General features: G+C 40.5%; 1 protein-coding gene and 1 long non-coding RNA gene across 4 annotated transcripts; one reads left to right on the top strand and one right to left on the bottom strand.

The window, feature by feature from the left end:
• The first annotated feature begins 4 nt into the window (after positions 1-4).
• LOC135673700 (uncharacterized) lies at positions 5-5,709 on the top strand. 3 transcript variants are annotated; one of them, XR_010513423.1, is made up of 4 exons: positions 5-325; positions 4,163-4,267; positions 4,365-4,464; positions 4,961-5,709. It is a non-coding gene; the product is annotated as an uncharacterized LOC135673700 (long non-coding RNA). The 3 variants fall into 3 exon arrangements; XR_010513422.1 differs by having other exon boundaries at positions 11-325; positions 5,024-5,709; XR_010513421.1 differs by having other exon boundaries at positions 60-325; positions 4,365-5,709.
• Positions 4,745-8,640, bottom strand: LOC135673698 (squamosa promoter-binding-like protein 7). Its single transcript, XM_065182911.1, has 3 exons — positions 7,992-8,640; positions 7,794-7,912; positions 4,745-5,384 (listed from the first exon to the last, which is right to left on the bottom strand). The coding sequence occupies exons 1-3, from the start codon at positions 8,474-8,476 to the stop codon at positions 4,927-4,929; spliced, it is 1,062 nt and encodes a 353-aa protein (XP_065038983.1). The 5' UTR covers positions 8,477-8,640; the 3' UTR covers positions 4,745-4,926.
• Between the last annotated feature and the right edge of the window lie 10,078 nt (positions 8,641-18,718).

Genomic DNA, 18,718 nt, shown 5'->3' with positions numbered 1-18,718 from the left:
TGGTGTCGAGCTTTTATCGAATGATTCTGCATCACCCTGAGAGGCCCATAATACTTATTGGGTCATATAGGGCCGCTCCAAAGGCTCAACAAGTTTGCGGTCTCTCTTAGGTCACGTTGGTACCACGTGACACGCGGCCGGAGAAGTTACAGGGAGCGGCCTATATAACCGGTCCGCGGACATCGATCCCAAGAAGCGAAGCCAAGCGACGGTGAGGTTTCGCCGCGAGCGGTACGTGCCGGCCTCTTCTCCTCGACGACGCGACGCCAAGGAGGACAAGGAGCGGAGGATCCTCTTCGTCGTCAGCCTCGATTGCGACCGCCAGGTCTCTGGATCTTTGCCTACCCTATTTCATGGTCGATCCATTTTTTGTGACTTTGGCGATCGTCTTTCCTCCATTGCAGCCACGCTAGGGTTGTTCTTCTTTCGCTGATGACTACCAGTTAGACCGGTCTGTGTGTTGGCTCTTTCAAGATTATCGTAGTAGTCATCGCTACACTTTCTTGCGTCGATCTTTGGTTTTCTGGTGGAAGAGAGGTTGTCGAGGGATCTCTAAGCATCGTTGTTTGGATGTCCTAAAGGGATTGAGCTTTTGTACCCAAAATGATGGGTTAGGAGTGAGGATAGAAAGGACGGAGTCGATTACATATCATATACACATGAATTTGGGGTTAAGTCTAAGATTATTTAGATGCTAGGCTAAGGTTTGATAGTGCGTTGACACCAATCTGGCTCTGTAGAGCTGACAAAGATTTGCTAGGAATCGACAGAGGTGACAGAAAACCATGGAAAGAGATCAAACAATCTTAGTCAACTGCAGGGTAATGACTACATGGATGAAGATGGAATAAGCACAGAAAATGGAAATATAAAGGACTCTCAGAATGATTGATAAACTTAGGAAAGTAGCATTATTCATGCATCGCATATTTGAACTTCATTACTTCTAGTTGATACTTGATGAAAATCCAGTTATCATCACATATATTTGGCTTCTCTTTTCTAATTGAAGGCCGACATATTTTCTAGAGGGTTCCTTATCTATCGTAGAGTGATCAATTGATTGAATCACATGACATCCTTGTGGGGTTTGCCGAGACCATAAAATAGATAAATCTACCCTCAAGTAATGCTTTAGGCTAACAATGGTTCAATTGATTGTTTCTGTTTTATGAACGTGATAGCTCATATTATTCTTGTAAATTCCTGCTGTGCTACCAAATCTAATTACATGAAAAAAATTTGGTTATGATTTTTCTTGTTTACTTGCCATGGTAATTTGAGGATTAGCAAGCTTTGATGGTAAAACCATCTTACAAGTTCAAATTGGAAGGGATATTTTGAACTATGCTGCAGTTGCCCTTTTTTTTCTATGATTCATAGGCCAAGTCTTTCAAGGTCACAATGCATCTTGAATTTGTTTTCTTTTAACTATTCTGCTTGCATCGTCCAACTAGATCTTGGTGCTAATGCACTTATTTATCTAAAAGAATGTCAAAAGTTATGATAAGATGTCATAGTTGTAAGCAACATATGAGTTCCCAATCACTAGTCCACGTTCCTCATTGCAGTAGGATGCCCTTGTATTTGTTGCATCGCCAGCAGGGCTCCGCTTAATGGTCTAATAGATTAATTTGATTGCCAACAGAGACCGACGATGTCCTACAAACATCGGATGTTTACACTAATTGTTGAACAGTAGCAGAACCCCCAATGGATAGTGGAAGGAGTTCCAAATAAAAACTTATAATTGAATTTGATCATGCTGTTACAGCTCTATCATTCGTAAATTTTCTTGTATATATTTCATAATATTTGTTTATTTTCTGGGAATGTGATAAAAAAATAATGTAGCACTACGTTGAACGGACTAATTGCATATTACTCATGTAATTAGTTACCCTTAATATTTCGATCCTTATATTTTTAAAAATTATATTATCATCCCTATAGTTACAAAAGTGAAACATCTAGGTTTATTTATCCTAATGTTATCGATTTTACCAACAAAAATATTAAAACAAAGAACAAAAAGAAAATTTTAACGTTTCAGTCAATGATGTCGGACAACAATAAGAGGTGAGGATCATTCTGTATCTGTGTCAGTGTCGACGTAGTTGCTGAGCGATGTTGCTCGGTGTCTACATCGATAATCCTTTCGTCGCTCAGTAATTATGTCGATGCCGACGTAGATGCAGAGTGACATCGCTCAATAACTATGTCGATGCTAATACAAATGTAAAGTGATTCTCACCTCTCGTTGTCCTTCGTCTTCACCCAAAAAAATGTTAAAATTATTCTTTTATCTTTTGTTTTCGTGTTTTCGTTAGTAAAATCAATAACGTTAGAATAAATGAACTTACAAGTCTCACTTTCGTAATTATAGGGATACCAATATAATTTTTTAAAGTGTAAATATTATAATAGTAAAGATAATTAACTATAGAAGATAATTTTTAATTAGTATTTGCATTAAGCAAAGATCAGTATTACCAAGAGATTTGCTAAAGGATCGACTGCTCCTGCCATAGCCGTTCCTTTATGGAGCTGCTGCTGCCATCGCAACAGCTTTTGATCGATATACACCAACTTGCCTCGGTAATAACTAGCAAATTTTGACTTTTGGTTTCTGTGCTTTGCTGTGACCATTGTAAGAAGGCTCTTCTTTTCTTGTCTCCAGATTCTAGTGCCTAGCATTAAGGCTATACCATTACTCAAAGCTAATGTGTTTCTGTCGGATAAATTCCCTCAATTTTTTTCATTTCTAGTCAAGAAAAGTTTATGGGATTTCCATGGGCTAAAAGATTGGATCGTCTCATTTGAAGTCTCACTAAACATCACTAAAAGCTCAATATTTTGATCTCCCTAACACGAACAAGCAGAAGAGGTACTGATGGTGCTGATTATTTGACCACACACCAGTTTTTTTCCCAACCAATAACCCTGTGTTATTATTTCTTTGAAAATGACATATTCACTGATTGGTGATAGAACTGACTGACATTTTCTTTTCTATACACTAGATATCTTACTAGGTCTTTTGCCTAATTTTTGTTGGCTGCTACTGGGGAATTGGAAAGATTGGGGCAGTTTCTTTGGAAAAGATCTTATTTTGGGTTTTTCTCAAGCAACGTCCCCCTTTAGGTAAAGGTTTTTTCTAAGTAGTGTCCCTAATTCATAAACTATCTGAAGTATCTCTCACCAAATATTTCCATCAAATTTTTTCATCAGTTTTTCATCAAATTTTGAGCTATTACAGTGTTTCATTTGACTTATTTATAGTGTTTTTCAATAATATTTACAGTATTTTTAATAAGATATTAAAAATTATTAAAAATAGTATAAGTGATATCATATTATATTTCTTTCATTATCATTACTGATATCATATTTTTGCAATTAGACTTGTGATTGGTTTGATTGATATTAGGAGTCCATTTGGATCCATTATAATATTTTTGTTATGATGGTTAAAATATTATAATAAATTATTTTTTATTTTTATTTGGATGATGTTATTTTTAAACTATATAAATATGCTTTTGAATCCTAATATGTTATATCAAATTGTTTGTATATTATTTTGATTTTATTTAATTTATTTATAATGTTTTCAAATAAATTCATAATATTTTTATGACAATAGCCAAAATATTATAATAGGTCAAAATACTATAACAAACAAGAAAAGTATAGTCAATTTTTTGAATGACGGTTTGAATATTTTTTGAATTAAGAGTATTATTTGAGAAAAAAACGAAAAGGAGATTCTATTTTAAAAACAATCCAAAATGATAATCTTTTCTAAATAAATCATTCGGAAAACACATGTTTTGTCTACTGCAAAAATGAAGACAGTTGAATAGATGCATCTTGCAGTTCCAGTAATGAAGCTGATGACCCCCAGGTTCTATGTTCCTAGCCCAAACTACACCATCATTTTACTGCTTAGGTCAAACGACAGCAGAAATATAGTATTGTTTGGATTATGATACTGACCCAGACTGACAGTTCCATCTTCCTAAGACATGTCTCTCACCATACTTTTATGTTCTTGAGAACCAAGTTGCTGTTGGTCAAACCAGAGTGTTAGAGAGATAAAAGTCTCTAGATAGATCATATGTAGATCCTCATGTATGTGTGACGAACGGACATGCTGTAGGTGCTCACAACTGGTTCGCACATGGCGGCGGACCGAAAGCAGTGTTCCGGAGATGGTCCGAAAACTCTTTCAGAGCAAGACATGACCATAGTCTGCAGTGCTACGGTTTGCTTCTGCAGCACATCTATCTACTGTCTAATGCCACTTGTACTACTGCTATTTTCCATCTTTGTACCGTAGCTTCGTTATCCAAATGTTGCAGGGTTTCAGAAAGGCGCTTCCGAGAAGTCACCGACTCGTGCTCGACGTGGTACATTTGCAGAGTTATGCTGTCTATACTACCCTCTACGTAAGCCATAATTGTAAGTTTTCATAGACTACATAAACCCTTGTTTAGAATTAACTACATTAATTTACCACAACAGGACTCCCTATTTTGGATTATTTACATCCCCACATACCCATCATCATTTTTTTTTCTAATAGAAAAATATCAGATACCCTATCCTCAACCAAAATTGGCAGCCTTCATTATGACCATATCATATCAATATTCAAGATTACACGTACATGGCCGTAAAATTAGGGCAGCAACTTGAACAGACATTAGAAAGCTAATGCTAACGTTTAGAAAGACATAAGTGGACAAAGAACTGTCAGCTTAGGCAAGTTTCCAAGCCCGGACATATAGAAACTAGCAAATGTTTTGCAAGATGTAGCATAATGAGCATTGACCTAAAGCGAATTAGCTCACAAAAAATAGTACATAAAAATTAATCAAATGGAAAATTGCTTTGAGGTACTTGAGGTTTAGGGTTGAAACTTCATACCACGTGTGTTCCTGCCAAGGATTTCCAGATCTCACTGCTCTCCTCGTCATCCTCTTTTGACTTGCTCCTCCTCCCTGAAACAATCTCGAAGGAGTCAGGCATCTGCATGAGGTCGAGCGTCACATGGCCTCCAGCTCCCTGCAAACGACTCCAACCATCAGCATGCGGCGGCATCGGCTGTGGCGTTGCTTGGTGCTGTATATGTGACCAGAAGACGGGCGGCTGCTGCTGCTTTACAGAGACCATGGTGTGCCATCCACTTCCATCAGCGAGCAGCTGCCGGGCCAGCACGGCAGCGCGGTTCTCGGCAATCAGCTCGTTGAGTGCGGCGCTTGATCGGGATGAGAAGTCGGATGTCGCAATCCAAGGAGAAGCCTTGGATGACAGAAGAGAGAGAGCACAACCCGGGGAAGCAGACAGGTATGGGGCCATGCCTCCGATGATTGCGCTTTCTGCACACAGATATCTTTCCAAGTTTAAAAAATCTTGGCACAGCAGGATGTTAAGATTAGGTTAAAAACATTGCATGAGATTCCAGAGAAGATACTGCACGTTTGCACATGATAAAACTCAAATTTAGCTGGTTCCTCAAAGCTGAGTCACATATTCTTAGACTACATACTGCATGTTATAAGCAACTTCATCTGATCAAACTATAATTTGTGTTGCGCAACATCAATCACCTCTTTAAATTGCTTGACATTTACTGAAGGAGCATGGATGTTAAATCTTTACGGATTCCATAATATGAAATTATGTTTAGAATATCAATAACAATACCTTTGTGTCAATAGTGTGCAACAATAAACTTTGCCCGTCTGAATGTTTTGCTGTTCATACAAATAACTGCTCCTAGTATATTTGTCCCTTTTGGAACTCAACCTCTTAATCGCTATTTACATAAAATATGATGTTATAAATTAATTAGCTCATGGAATGTTTTGTGTTTTGGGTTCTCTTCTCTTGTTGTACCTACTGTCATTACATCTTCAGGGTAAATGATTCTAAAAGAAACTTATGTTTGACACAAGATCAGCAATTTCTTTGGAGCTTGGAGACTTCTGCTACTGTTTTGGCATTCATGGACATATAATGAGTAACTATTCTCCTCCTTACACTACGTAGATAAATTATGCCAAGTGAAACCCTAAATTCTTGTTCCTATATGTCTTAAATTCCATTTACCTCATGTTTTTAGTAGAATTCAAGTAGCATGCAAAAATTAACTTGAAAAACAAGAAGACTATTCATCTTGGCCTCATAACTAAGATCTATAGGACCGATCAACTTTTTCCCCTTTTGGCTAAACATAATTGGATTTATTCTGGCCTTCAGCAATCGTAGCATTACATTCATATTTGTCTTACCATGAGAAACTGAGTCTCATGTTTTCACATAGGGAATATTGAGTTACATGGTTATGATTACTAAAGCCATGAAACTTCAATCATATTACTATGGAAGAAGTTGAGATGTTTACAACTAATGACTTCAACTAAAGGTTACAAGGGAAGGCTTTTTTTTTGCAACAACGTGGTTCCATCAGATACTAATAGAAAAAACAGTATTCATTTGCAATGTTAGCAATAACGCTGAAACCTTGCAAGAACAAGTAATCGATTGTATAAATTGGATTAACAGATACTTAAGAGGTCAAAGGTAAAATAACATCGTACATCGTACTTGCATGCCTATGAAAGTTAGAATAGTAATTCTTTTTAGGGAAAATAACATCGTACATATGTTCTACCATTTGGGTTCATTCACCCTAACTGTATTATCCAGCATTTTGTTTTACAAAAATCTCTCATAATTTCACTTTTGAGTTACTTATAATGTGAATTCTTCATATCTATATTGCAAACAGGAAGAACGAAGGTTCAAGAAATAACACAACAGTGGCTGTTCTCCCTCCTATGCACAGAAATATTCTACTGAACTGCATGGGTTACATCAAAGTTCTCCTAAAGATGAATTCCTAGGAACCGAGTCAGCTACCACTTTTCTTCTCCTAGTGTGTCAGACTATACACCTTCGATATCACTCTCGAAAGAAAACATAGTAGCTGCAATGAAGCCAGGAAACCCTTTTTAAGATCTCAAAAAGCCTTCTCACAGAAGCCAGTTTGCATTACTATCCGGCATATCCGGGGTAAGCACGAGGGTGATTCATAGCGACACACCAATCTCGGAACTAGGCCATGCACTTTCACTAAAGTGGAAGATAATCTCTGAAACATGCAGGTTGTCATCAGCGAGGAGCAAATTCACCGAAGGAGGTAGAGCATCGCGATGATATGATTGCTGGACCAACCAAAATCAATAAAGATGGCTTACCTTGGCCAAAGACTTTGAAAGGTCAAATCCAGAGACTGACAGGCATGGCCCCCACCCCCACTGTGCCAGCAAATGCTACTGATTCGACAGTCACCTTTGTCTTCTTCCCCCCACCCCCATTTAGATACATGTTACGAACCCCAACCAAACCCTAACCCTGACCCTATCTCTACCCTAATCCTAAATCTAGCCCTAACCCTTACCTAAAGGATCTACTTTTTAAATATTGTCCACTCAACCCACTTTAGTCAAGATCGCTTTCACGGCTTTATGTTCCATCACCAGCTCCCGGTTCCCCGGTGTCAATCCTTCTCATAAATATATCCAACGTTCTCAAAAGAATAAGACCTTTCTCCCATGTGCACTGTACTACGTTATGGACACACCACTAATGGCAAATTTCAATTGAAATTGCAGGGGCTGACCTACATAAAATTCTAAACCATGCGATAAAAAGGAAAGAAACAATGGAGACGACGACCAGAGGAAGCTGGGATTGTTGTAGCCTGAAGTGGTTGTACCTACCTAAAGCAGGGTTTCTGGTGATGGGCTCGCTGCTGTTCTTCCTTCTGCGCTCGTTGTGCCCCGCCAGCCGCCTTCTGCAGCTCCTCTTGGAGTCGTCAAACTCGGATATCACATGAAACCTGCATCAAGTTTCCAACCGTTTTGAGTTCTTGTGGTGGTGAGTACAGTTTCTTCTCGCTAGTTTTGTGGCAGAACGACCTGCTGCACTGCTGACAGAAGCGCTGCTCGACGCCGAGCACCACCACCCTCGGAGCCTTGGAGTGCAGCTCGCACACCTTGTGCCGCTTGTGGTACTCCTTCTCGTCCACCAGCACCTTGCTGCACCCGTCCACCTGGCACCTCGGCGCCGCTGCGGGCCTCTCTCGCTTCATGGCGGCGACCCCGCTCTCTTCCCCGTAGTACTGCCTCTTGCCCAGCTTCAGGCACGCCAGGTGGGCGTGGTGGCGGTGGTCGTGGAACTGCGAGGCCCGGTGGTCCCCGCTGCTCTCTGCCACGATCTGATGGCCGGAGAAGGGCAAACAAGTGGCGGCAGCAGTGGAAGAAGAAGCGGCGGCCGTGGTATGAGTGGGGCGGGCTGCGACGTAAGAAGAGGACGAGGCGACGTGTGACGACGTCCAGTTCCCGAGCTCCCAGAAGTCCCACGAGGGAACTCCACTTCTCCCCGCTGCTCCCCCGTTCTCCATCACTCTTGCGGCTGCTGCTGCTTTGGAGTCACAGGGTAAGAGTAAAGAGTACAGGTTTGACGCCCGGAGACAAATCTGGGGGCTTCTCTCCCACTTGCAAACTTCCCTTTCTCAACACCGATGCCGGTCTCCCTTCGACAGGAGGGACGCGCAGCTGACCAGTCACTGGCGACTGTTTCAGTATACCCAACCACTCAGGGTGTGTGTTATAATGGGGGGAGGGGAGGGATGAGGGGAGGGGGGGTGGTGGTCACGTGACGGGGCACTGTAGGTGAGCCAGCGCAACGCACGTGTCTCGGTGGGCCCGAACACGTGGGTGGAGGTGATTGATGGGTTCGCTTGCCGAGACAGGTCAGAGTCACACAGGTTCATTGAACGAGGAGTTCTGACAAAAGCAGCCCCGCGAGATGCATCCATCATGCTGTCATCCCTCCAGAGAGGAAGCTTTGGGACTACGATTCGGTCGCCCTCCCCATGTGGATGAACCGCCATGATCACGTCCTCCTTGTAGCTGTGTGCCTCAACCATCTGCAATTACACGTATTCTCCACCCCTGGAATACGGCCCGGAGTTTGGTTCCTGCAAGAAACACGAAGGATCAAATGCCTCCCCCCGAAAAGAGAACTCGGTACTCTCGTTGTGGCGATACAATGGGATCCACGCTCAAGTACTAACATTCAACGTGAGGAGGTGAGGCTGATCTGTACGTACCACCAGAGAAGCAAAATCTTTTGGATAAGGCTACGGTGCTCCCCTCGTTGGTAATATTCCTTCTTGCATGCAATTAATTTAATCATCGGAATTCCTATGTCCATGTGCATAATATTCCTCAATGGCACAGTTATATGATTGTTATCGCAGCACATGGATTTGGTATATGATCCACATCCCTTTTGCACCCAGAACTGACCTGACCTGACCTGACCTAACAAGTAATGCCCATGAAAACGATGGTACCTGACATCAGTTTCGCAGTCTCCCCGTCTCGCGACAAGGGGGGATTCCATGCGCCAGCAACTGGGGGCGATGGTCCTGATATCATGAACTCGATGTGCCTTCCTCTTGTTTGATCATGATTTGTTCTCTTTTTAGAGGAAGAGGAAGAGTTAAGCTGGTCTGAACAGTGCAGTATATTTTCATGTGATTAAACTTTCAAAAAAATATCGGAAATGTTGAATTTTGTTATGATGATGTTCATGCCAAGTCCTTTTTTATTTTCATTCTGATGATATGTGTAGCTTAGATAAAGATCCTCACCGATCAAAATGAATTGAGGTTTTGCATTTAAACAGATTCGATCACTGGAAATCACAGCTTCTAAGATCATTGGAGCAATGAACTCCGACGGCCAACAGGCAGCAGCATCCTCCTTCGAGTAATATCGCCTAAAATTTAATATGCTTTCAAGAATCACAAAAGAAACCAAGTTCTCTCTTATGAGAGTAATACCAACGTTCCTGAGAAACTCTCTCACCACGAGACTTAGTTTATCGCCTCTGGCCTCCGAAGAGAGATGATGGTGAAGGGAAGGCAGCAGCAGTTCACCCTAAAGCAGACATGTCACTTCAACCCAAAGCTTAAAAGGTATTGTAGCAGTTCGAGGACCGGACAGTCTCTGATCCCTCGGTCTCCTCGTGGTCATGTTTGCTCTGAAACATTAGCTGCGTTCATCCACGCAAACACAATAAAGCTGAGAGACCTCAAAACTGCTGATAGAAATAAAGCTTCGCAGGACTTAGGAACACATGGCGATCTGCGACTACTCCCTAAAACAGTGCTTGTAGGTTTCCCTGTTGCATTCCATCAACCTCAAACCACCGTCAAAACCTGGAGTTTTATGGCACAAAAGTAATCATGGTATGGAAACTTTACTGTGGTCCGAGTGAATACCTATCCTGATGCTGCTACCACTGCTGGGGACTAAAATGAGCATCTCACGTCCGACAGCTTTCCAGCTTCTTCCAGTCCATGGTTCTGCAACAGTGGGAAGACAATTACACAAGATCTGTCGTTGGGGACAATGCACAGGAGTGCTTGTTCTTACAGGGGTTGTTCCAAGCCACCCAGAAGCTTGACTTGGGATCCTTATAGCTGTCCTTGGAGGACCACTTGGTGGAGCATCCATCGATGAGCCCATCTTTAAGACAGGAACGTTCCTTTGCTTTTGTAAAGCACCCAGGCCGAACAAAAGGGCAAAGTTTACAGTAGTAATTCTCCGGTATCTATCCTTCTTATAGTGGAAAGATTTCTTTGCCTTCCACCTAAGCTATGAAGGAAAGACCCAATGATAGACTGGGCTCGGTTAGAGTTACCCTGGCCAAGCCCATGCACATCCATGCTCTTTGATAAGTCCGAGCTTAGTTAGCCTGAGACCAACAATTAATTAAGAGACCAACATAAATCAAATCGTCTTTACATGGATTATGAGACGTGACAATGGTGACGTATACATGTGCTTTTCTTGACCTCCAATTAGGTTAAATTACCTACTCTAGCATTGCATCTTCAAGTCATTCGAACTTGTGCAACACTTTGATTAGGGAGATTCAAATTCCGATTAGTATCATGTCTGGCATACATCTAATGCTTTAACTTAGAGGAGTTTGTGTGGGTCATATGGATACCACCTCATATTATTATTACAACGAATCTTTCCACCCCACCATAGCAATCTCATTCCTCTCCCTCATTTCTTATCTTCGTCCCTCTGTGAGGTCTTATTGTTTCAATCGTATCGCTTTCGCCTGCTATGGTCACCTTCTTCCCTCCCTCACTTTCGACATTTACCATTTTGATGTTGTCAATGTCTACAATCTAATCTCATCCTCTATTCATCATGTCCTTGAATAATCCCCGAATGATATTTTGATCGTAACAATGTTCACTCGAAAGAAGAGATGCCGACAATAAAAAACAATAAAAAAAGGTATTGCAACGACAAGAAAATGAATGAACAAATGGGAGGCATTATCATCGAGCTAAAATAATTTTTTCAAACAAATATATATATATATATATATATTTATATATGTATAATCGTAATTGATGGTACCACATGTGGGATCCATTTTGAAATCGACTTCATCCATGCTTCTCGTCCCAATCAATTTACTACTACTCGAGTTTTGTATGACCTTTGAGTCATGCACGGGTTTTTAGATGTCCCTTAAGGAGCAGACAGGAGGACACACTGCATGAAGTGCAACTGTGAGTTGAATTCTCCAGATGGTAAGAGTCATGGATGAACTGCTACGAACTACTTCATCCTATTTCGACATCCATTTCTTGGTTAGAGAGGATCGAAGACTAGCATCGTGTACAGAACTAGCTGTGCATGTGTTTGCTATATCTGAAGAGAGAGATCATATAGTAAGTATAGAAACTTATCCATCTCTCCGAGTCCTAGATAGCAAGTAGTATTAGTAGCTCAGCGCAAGACATCCTTGAGTAGCTTGTACCTGCGGGCCGTTGGCCTGGAAGCAGCAGCACCGCCGCTGCTCTTGCCACGGCCGCGACGACTCTCCTCTCGATCGCTTCTTGGTTCGGCCTTATCGCTACTGGTTTCAGAAGTACATCCTCCCGTGACCTTCTTCCGATGGATGCCGCGACGTTTAGCTCCGTCTCGCTCTTCTCTTAAGCACCAGTCACAGACTCGAACAGTCTCCGATCGCTCCTCTTCGTAGTAGTTGGTACAGTAGCTATATGAGTCACATGATACGAATTAGGAATCCAAACAGAGAGAGAGAGAGAGAGAGAGAGCATACGAGTGTTGGAAACGGGAGCGGCATCGGATGCACTGGAACAGCTGGTCGGCGAAGCCGATATCACCACACATGGAGCAGACTGTCATAGTGGTATCCATGGCTTACGGTGTTGTAGAGTTTGGCTTCACACACTTACATGAAGAAGAAGAGGAGGGAGAGAGAGAGAGAGAAGCCGGAGGAAACAAAAGGGAACGGAAGGAAAAGGAAACGAGGAGGAGACGGTGGTCGGAGGCCGACGAAGCTATAAAATTGCAACTCCGAGTCGTCGTCAGCTATGAGAGGATACATACACATGGCCGGAGCTTAAAAGCCTAAGATTGAGTTGGAACGACGACCATTAGCCTCTGGAAGATTGCCAATCCGGTTTGCTACCTTCACATCGATCCTCAAAGAGCAGCTGCATGGGCCAAACACACACGTACGAGCAGATAGATTAGAAGATAACACTCATTACCTTTGCCTCCTTTGTGGCCAACTCCTCTCTCTCTCAACGTGCAGGAAAGGGGTTTGGATCCGATCTTATCCGGTTAGTTCCATTCGGTTCATCGGTCAAGTCAAAGTCGAGAATCTTCGTCTGTTAATGGGTCGGGTCAAATTAAAATGAACTTCGTTTCAATTTCCAAACTTCATATACCATATAAAATGTCGAATCTGGTTTAAGCGGGTCGGATCAGGAAACTTGATCTGCAGGCGCCTCAACCCGATCCGCAGTTGCGTGCACTTCTCTTTACCGCCATTACACCCTAAACGCCCGTCTTCTGTCTCTCTCTCTCACGGGCCGAAACCCTAACCCCGATCGATCCTTTCCCTCGATTGCCTCATTATTTCTAATGGCGACGAGTTGCGTGAGATCCCTGAGTCGCCGGATTCCTCTCTCTTCCCTCGGACAAGTCGGCGTTAGATCCAGAGCTGCCGCGGCTCCGTCTTCTTGTTCCCTCCACGCCTTCGCCGCCGCTCCTTGTACGATTCGCCGGTTCTCGTCCCTCTCTAGGTGGGCTCTTCTATTGGTACCAGTGGTTTTTTTATCCGTCTCTTAGCTGATATTTCTTTCTCGTTTGGATGAAGGATTCCTGTCGAATTGGGGTGCTACGGGGGCTCTCTGCTCCCGTTACACAGCGCGGTGGCGGCGGCTAGGTTGACGTCGCGTCTGAGCACGACGTCCCGCGGAGGCCGCGTTCTCTCTCAGGGTACCCTCTGCCGCACCTATCCCGGACTCTAGTGCTGTTGTTGTTCCGTCAGTTTTTCGAGTTATCAGTGAGTAGCTTTGCTCCGATCGTTTAATTGGTTTCCGTCGAAGATTCTTGCCTTTGGTTGTGAATCATGTAGAATTTTTTTCCGTCGTACACTATGGTTTGATATGTTGGATTTGACTTGAACGTTTCTATGGATGGATTGTTACAATCTGAGATAGAATTGGCCTCTGTATTTATCGGTTAGATTTAAAACCTAAAGAAAGTTGTTGAGCTATTTGATCTTTTCTGATTTGGGATGGGAATTGTTATGCGAATAAATATTCGCGAGCTTATGAGCCTTTAGAACTTTTAATTATAGTTAAGTCTGAATGTTAGAAGTCGCTAACCTTATGAGTGAAATTTACGTTAAATAGATTTTATTTTAATTCTAGTTAAGACTTTTAAGTTTTATTAATCGTTAACCATATGAGTGAAATTTGCCTGAGGCAGATTTTGTTCCAGAATAAGAAAAAGAAATTTGAAGAAGCAGCCTCTTCCTTAATAATATATCGTTGAATTGTCACGGACTTAGTTGGTTTTACCTAAGTCGTGCAGTACCCTTGTGTGTCCGTCCGCAACGGTCAGCCTTCCCAAAACCTCCTATGATCTCTTAGGACCTACAAAAGAGAAAACAAGTTAGAGAAAACGTCTCACTCGGGATCCATAAACAAACATTTTAGGAAGCACTTCGTAGACAATGCAAATTACAAACAGACTTTACAAGCTCTGAACGGTTGTACAACAAAATGTCAAAATGATCCACTACAGACCGAATATCTCTAAAACGGCCATCATACCTAACTAAAATGGGGTTGTTAAGTTTTCAACCGTCCCTCTACATGCTGTACAAAGCATAAACAAACCAAAAGACAAGGACATACATAAGTATTGCATCAAACATCGTGTTTAGAATTTTGTCCAGAATGATATCACATGTGGAGTAAATGTTAACAAAAATGCAACCAATGCTATTATTGTGGTGCCAGACATATTTTACATTTGTTATTGTAGAGAGGAAGTTTGGTAAAAATATTTTTAACCAATGGCTGTTTCATAGAGCAAAACTTTTGGAATGAGATATATAAGTTTGTTATCTATGTACAAATTTTAGTCCTACAGGAGTTGGAGAAGGGAAACTTCAGGTGTAGTGGTCTAAAATGTGTTGCATTTTCTTCGATCATTCTCTAATAGTTGTGGGCCTATTAGGCGAAGTTATACTGTGGTTGAATGTTAAATTTTTGGCCAAGTCATAGGACAATTTACCTGTCTTTTGTCTCTCTGACTGTTAACAGCTTATGCATGGCTAACAAGATCAAAGAGTTCTGAAGCTTTAAAAGATTTATAAAGTGAAATATGTAACCTATAACAAGAGACGTATAAGGCTCTTAGTGTTTATTTTAGTTGGATTTTTTTTAGTTCAGTTGTTACTAGCAATCAATTTTGCTAAAATTAGGGAAGTGGAGTTCTTTTCGTAGATGGCTGTTATTGGAGCTTATAGAGAATCCGTTGGCATCCCCTTATTAAGTGGTTTTTTATCAGTGATGCATAATCAACAACGTTTAGAGCCTTTCTCAATGTCTGATTATGTTCTTTCTTGAGTGTCACATTGAAGAATCCACAGGGGAGCAGTTTCAGTTCACAGTTTCCTGTCTCTTGCCAACATCATATTTCTTCAGTGTCACTATGCTCTTAATATATTCACTTTGTTTCTTTGTAATCGCAAAATAGATCTATGATAGTGATAGCTTATCTACTCTGAATACATGTGGCCACTAGTATGTTTCATTAGTTGCAGTTCGTTAGTAATTGATTAATTATTTCAATAAGATCCTCTGCTAATACAAGTTTAATGAGTAGAGACTTTTAATTATGATCACATAAAGTAAAATGATGTGCTTCGTGTTTTCATCAAGTTGATAATTGTGTCTTAAAATTCTCAAAGATTTATATTTTATATGGAGGACAGACCAAGGGAAAATTGTCATTGTTTTCAAAGATAATTCTGTTTTCATCAGCCATTATAGTAGCACACAGCCTCGAAAGGATGTTATGGCGTAAAATTTATCATTGTTATTTGTTCCTAGTGATGCTCGCCCGAAACACCATTGCTTCAGGGAAATAGAGAGCAGCTTTTATTGTAAGAAGAACTTGATGATTCTCTTGCATTCTGACATGCATCCTTATTTTAAATTTGTTTGGAAAAGAAAACTTGATACTTTAATTAAGGCACCAAAACTAAAGAAGGAAAGGGAATGGACCAATCAGATTTTCTACAATGACTGAAACAATTTGGACCACTCATTTAAAAGGACAGAGAAACTAAATGAAGAATGACCATTAAGATTTAGAAAAAGAAGGTTGGATCACAAGATCGAAATCATTAGAGAGATTGCATATGTTCAAATTTGGATGATTTTAAATCATGCAGTTTGTTGCTTATTCCTTGTGGTTTGAGTAATGATATCTGACTTCTATAATAATGAAGTTGAATCAATTGTAAGGCAGACGAGAAGTTAGTGACTGATATGACTTGGTGTGGTGATGTGTGGTTGAAATTTAGCTACTTGTTGTTCTTAAGCCTTGGTACAGAAAGACTTACCTTCATGAATTGGATAGCTAGTTGAAAACATGACTGTGGTTGATGTTTGGCGGCAACTTAAGCTTGCTGGAGTTATTTAAAGAAAGTAATGTCATCATGTGCAATTTTGTATTATGGACTTATAGTGGCCCTTGTCACTTAGATGTTTATTATGACCATTACTCTTATCCTGGATAGCTGGGTTTTTTTAATTTTGAAATGGTTAGGCCCACTGGATATATGTGATGCTTATAAAAGCTTTAGTTTAAAACTGATGGTAGAATCAGGATCATTCTTGTGCCTATTCATGGTTTCTATTAAAGATTTAATAAATACAGAATCTAGGACTATATGCAGCTTATCTACTTTCCACACCAGAAAGCTTTCTAAGAAATTTGACTAAAACTGTGCCTGTGCCTATAGCAATCCTAAAACTGCATTTGAAACGATATGAGTGACTGCTTAAATTGACTATACCTTAAATGTATCAGTAAATATATTTTTGCCTAAGACAACAATAAGATAGCTAGACTCAGGTTTTCGTGCAATACATGTATTGAAGAATGGCGTTGTATCTCCTCATCATTTGGAAATGTTAATAAGTTTGTTTCGATTTCATCAACTAGGACAGTTTAGAGGATAATGAAATTGTCCTTTTTCCAGATCACAATGATGGTACGTGAAGCATTTTGCTTCATCCTTTTGCTATTTCTAGAGGTTGGTCCATACTTTTTTTCTGCAATATGCTTTCTTTTGCAATGATACCTTTATGAATTGCTGCTTCATCCTTCTGTTAATAGGACTGCTTTGGTATTCTTCATCTTTCTTGTGGGGTATAACTTGAATATTCTTCTTTCTTAATGACTTGGTCCACTTTTATTGTCGATCCAGAGATGGGTCTTTCTGTTCGAAGGTGATACTTGAAGGCCGACCATCATTGAAGTCTCTTTACTTACTAATGGAGGTGGCCGAATTTGTAGAACTGCACTGCCTATCATGTAAGCAGAAATTACTTTGTTCCTATCTGTACTTTATTTCTGCAATTATTCACAAAGCATCAATTTGTCGTTAAATTCTTCAGCCTTTACGGAACAAAGGATATTTTTGATAATTGCTTAATGCATGGTTTCTCATTTTATATTAAATATTAATTTTCTGTTGGGCTTTCTCTTCCATGATGATATTGATAGTCCACTTTTTATTGATCTGCCTTAGCTTGTAAATTCTTCTACTTAGGCATAGGTTTCGTAGGAAAATTAAAGGACAAACTGGTGGAAACCTGAAACGTAAATAGAGGTTTCAGTATTTTATTTACTACTGAAGATCCAGCACCTGGCAAAAGGAGCCATGATGTAGTTAAGCTAGTTGAAGAATAATTGAAAACTAAGCATTGCAAATAGGAGATAGGACTAAAGATCAAACTTTTAGTTATCAACATCAGTTCTTCCTATCTGTCCCACTTAAAGTATGAATTCTACCCCTTTTTTTTGCACCTTCGGAAAGCTGCATTCATGAGGCTAAGGTGGAATGAGTTAGGCACTTGTTTTATAATCTGATCTACTATTGTGGCTGCAATCTTTTCTAAAATATAACATAGTTTTCTAAGGGCAATCCTTGACACAATGCTAAGGTTGCTCCTTTAATAAGACTTGATCAAATTCGAGTTACGGAAGTAACATGTTTGCAGATGCCCTTGTTAGGGTCATTTGTTTGATCGGTTATCAAATGAGTCGCCTAGTATAAAAAAACCAAAATGCTTGAACATATTCAATGTCTATTTGTTATAATAAGCAATATGTTTGTGTGTAACCACAGTTAGTTCAGGGGGCACATCTGTTTTGCTGCTGCTGCTCTCGGATGAAACTAGACACTGGTACCAACTTTAGCACCCTGAATAGAGTGAGTTGCCTGTTTCATCCTTTGAATCCATCTGAGCTTTACCTGTAAATCTAGTTTGTTATGATCTCGTGCGCGAAGCATGCATACCACAGTAAAATAACAAAAATACATGAAAACAGTTAAGAATTCTATTGATTCTGTCGAAGGTTAATTGATCTGGAAGGAGCAGATGCAAAGAGCGTTAGTGTTTTTCTTTGTTAAGAGTGCTAGAAAGTTATCTTGAAGAATGGAATTTTCTGATCTTTCTTTGACCCTTTCTCATATATTTTACTGAGTAAACGTAGCATAATGTGCTGTACGTATGATGTCTGCTGTAGCCATGTTGGTCAAAGGGGATGCATTACTTGGATGTGATGATCCGTGAACAGCTATTGACGTACAAAGCTTATTAACCAATCGGGTCATAATGGATGGAGATAGCAGGATGGCCAAAGAGAGAGGGAGATTAATTGTAGGATGTCCGAGGCATCGAAAGTGGTGTTTGATTTCAGTCAAAAGGCAGCTAAGCCTTAAATTCTTTTCCCCATTACTATCTGGCTTCGATTGAAGTTAAATAACGGTGGTATGACTTTGATGGGTAGTAGTACCAAATGCACACAAGCATTGCTTGGAATTGTGCGTGCACAATGGTAAGACTAGCGACCTCAGAATGTGGTCACCTGCGTCTAGAAACTAGCCTCTTTTATCTTTTTTTTTTTTTTTGTAGTCTTTTTGTTCTCATTGCTTGACCTCTCTACCTTGCGTCCAGCCATAAGCCATAATTTGGTGA

The sequence above is a fragment of the Musa acuminata genome, chromosome BXJ1-5 (genome assembly GCF_036884655.1).
Source record: "Musa acuminata AAA Group cultivar baxijiao chromosome BXJ1-5, Cavendish_Baxijiao_AAA, whole genome shotgun sequence".
NCBI lineage: Eukaryota > Viridiplantae > Streptophyta > Magnoliopsida > Zingiberales > Musaceae > Musa > Musa acuminata.
This window is presented reverse-complemented; position numbering and strand designations above follow the sequence as displayed.

Excerpts from the sequence above, each read along its gene's own strand:
- LOC135673698 (XM_065182911.1), bottom strand. The coding sequence starts at position 8,476 with ATGGAGAACGGGGGAGCAGCGGGGAGAAGTGGAGTTCCCTCGTGGGAC. Across the intron at positions 7,913-7,991 it reads TTCTGTCAGCAGTGCAGCAG|GTTTCATGTGATATCCGAGT; the intron begins GTCGTTCTGCCA and ends AACTTGATGCAG. Across the intron at positions 5,385-7,793 it reads CACCAGAAACCCTGCTTTAG|AAAGCGCAATCATCGGAGGC; the intron begins GTAGGTACAACC and ends ATCTGTGTGCAG.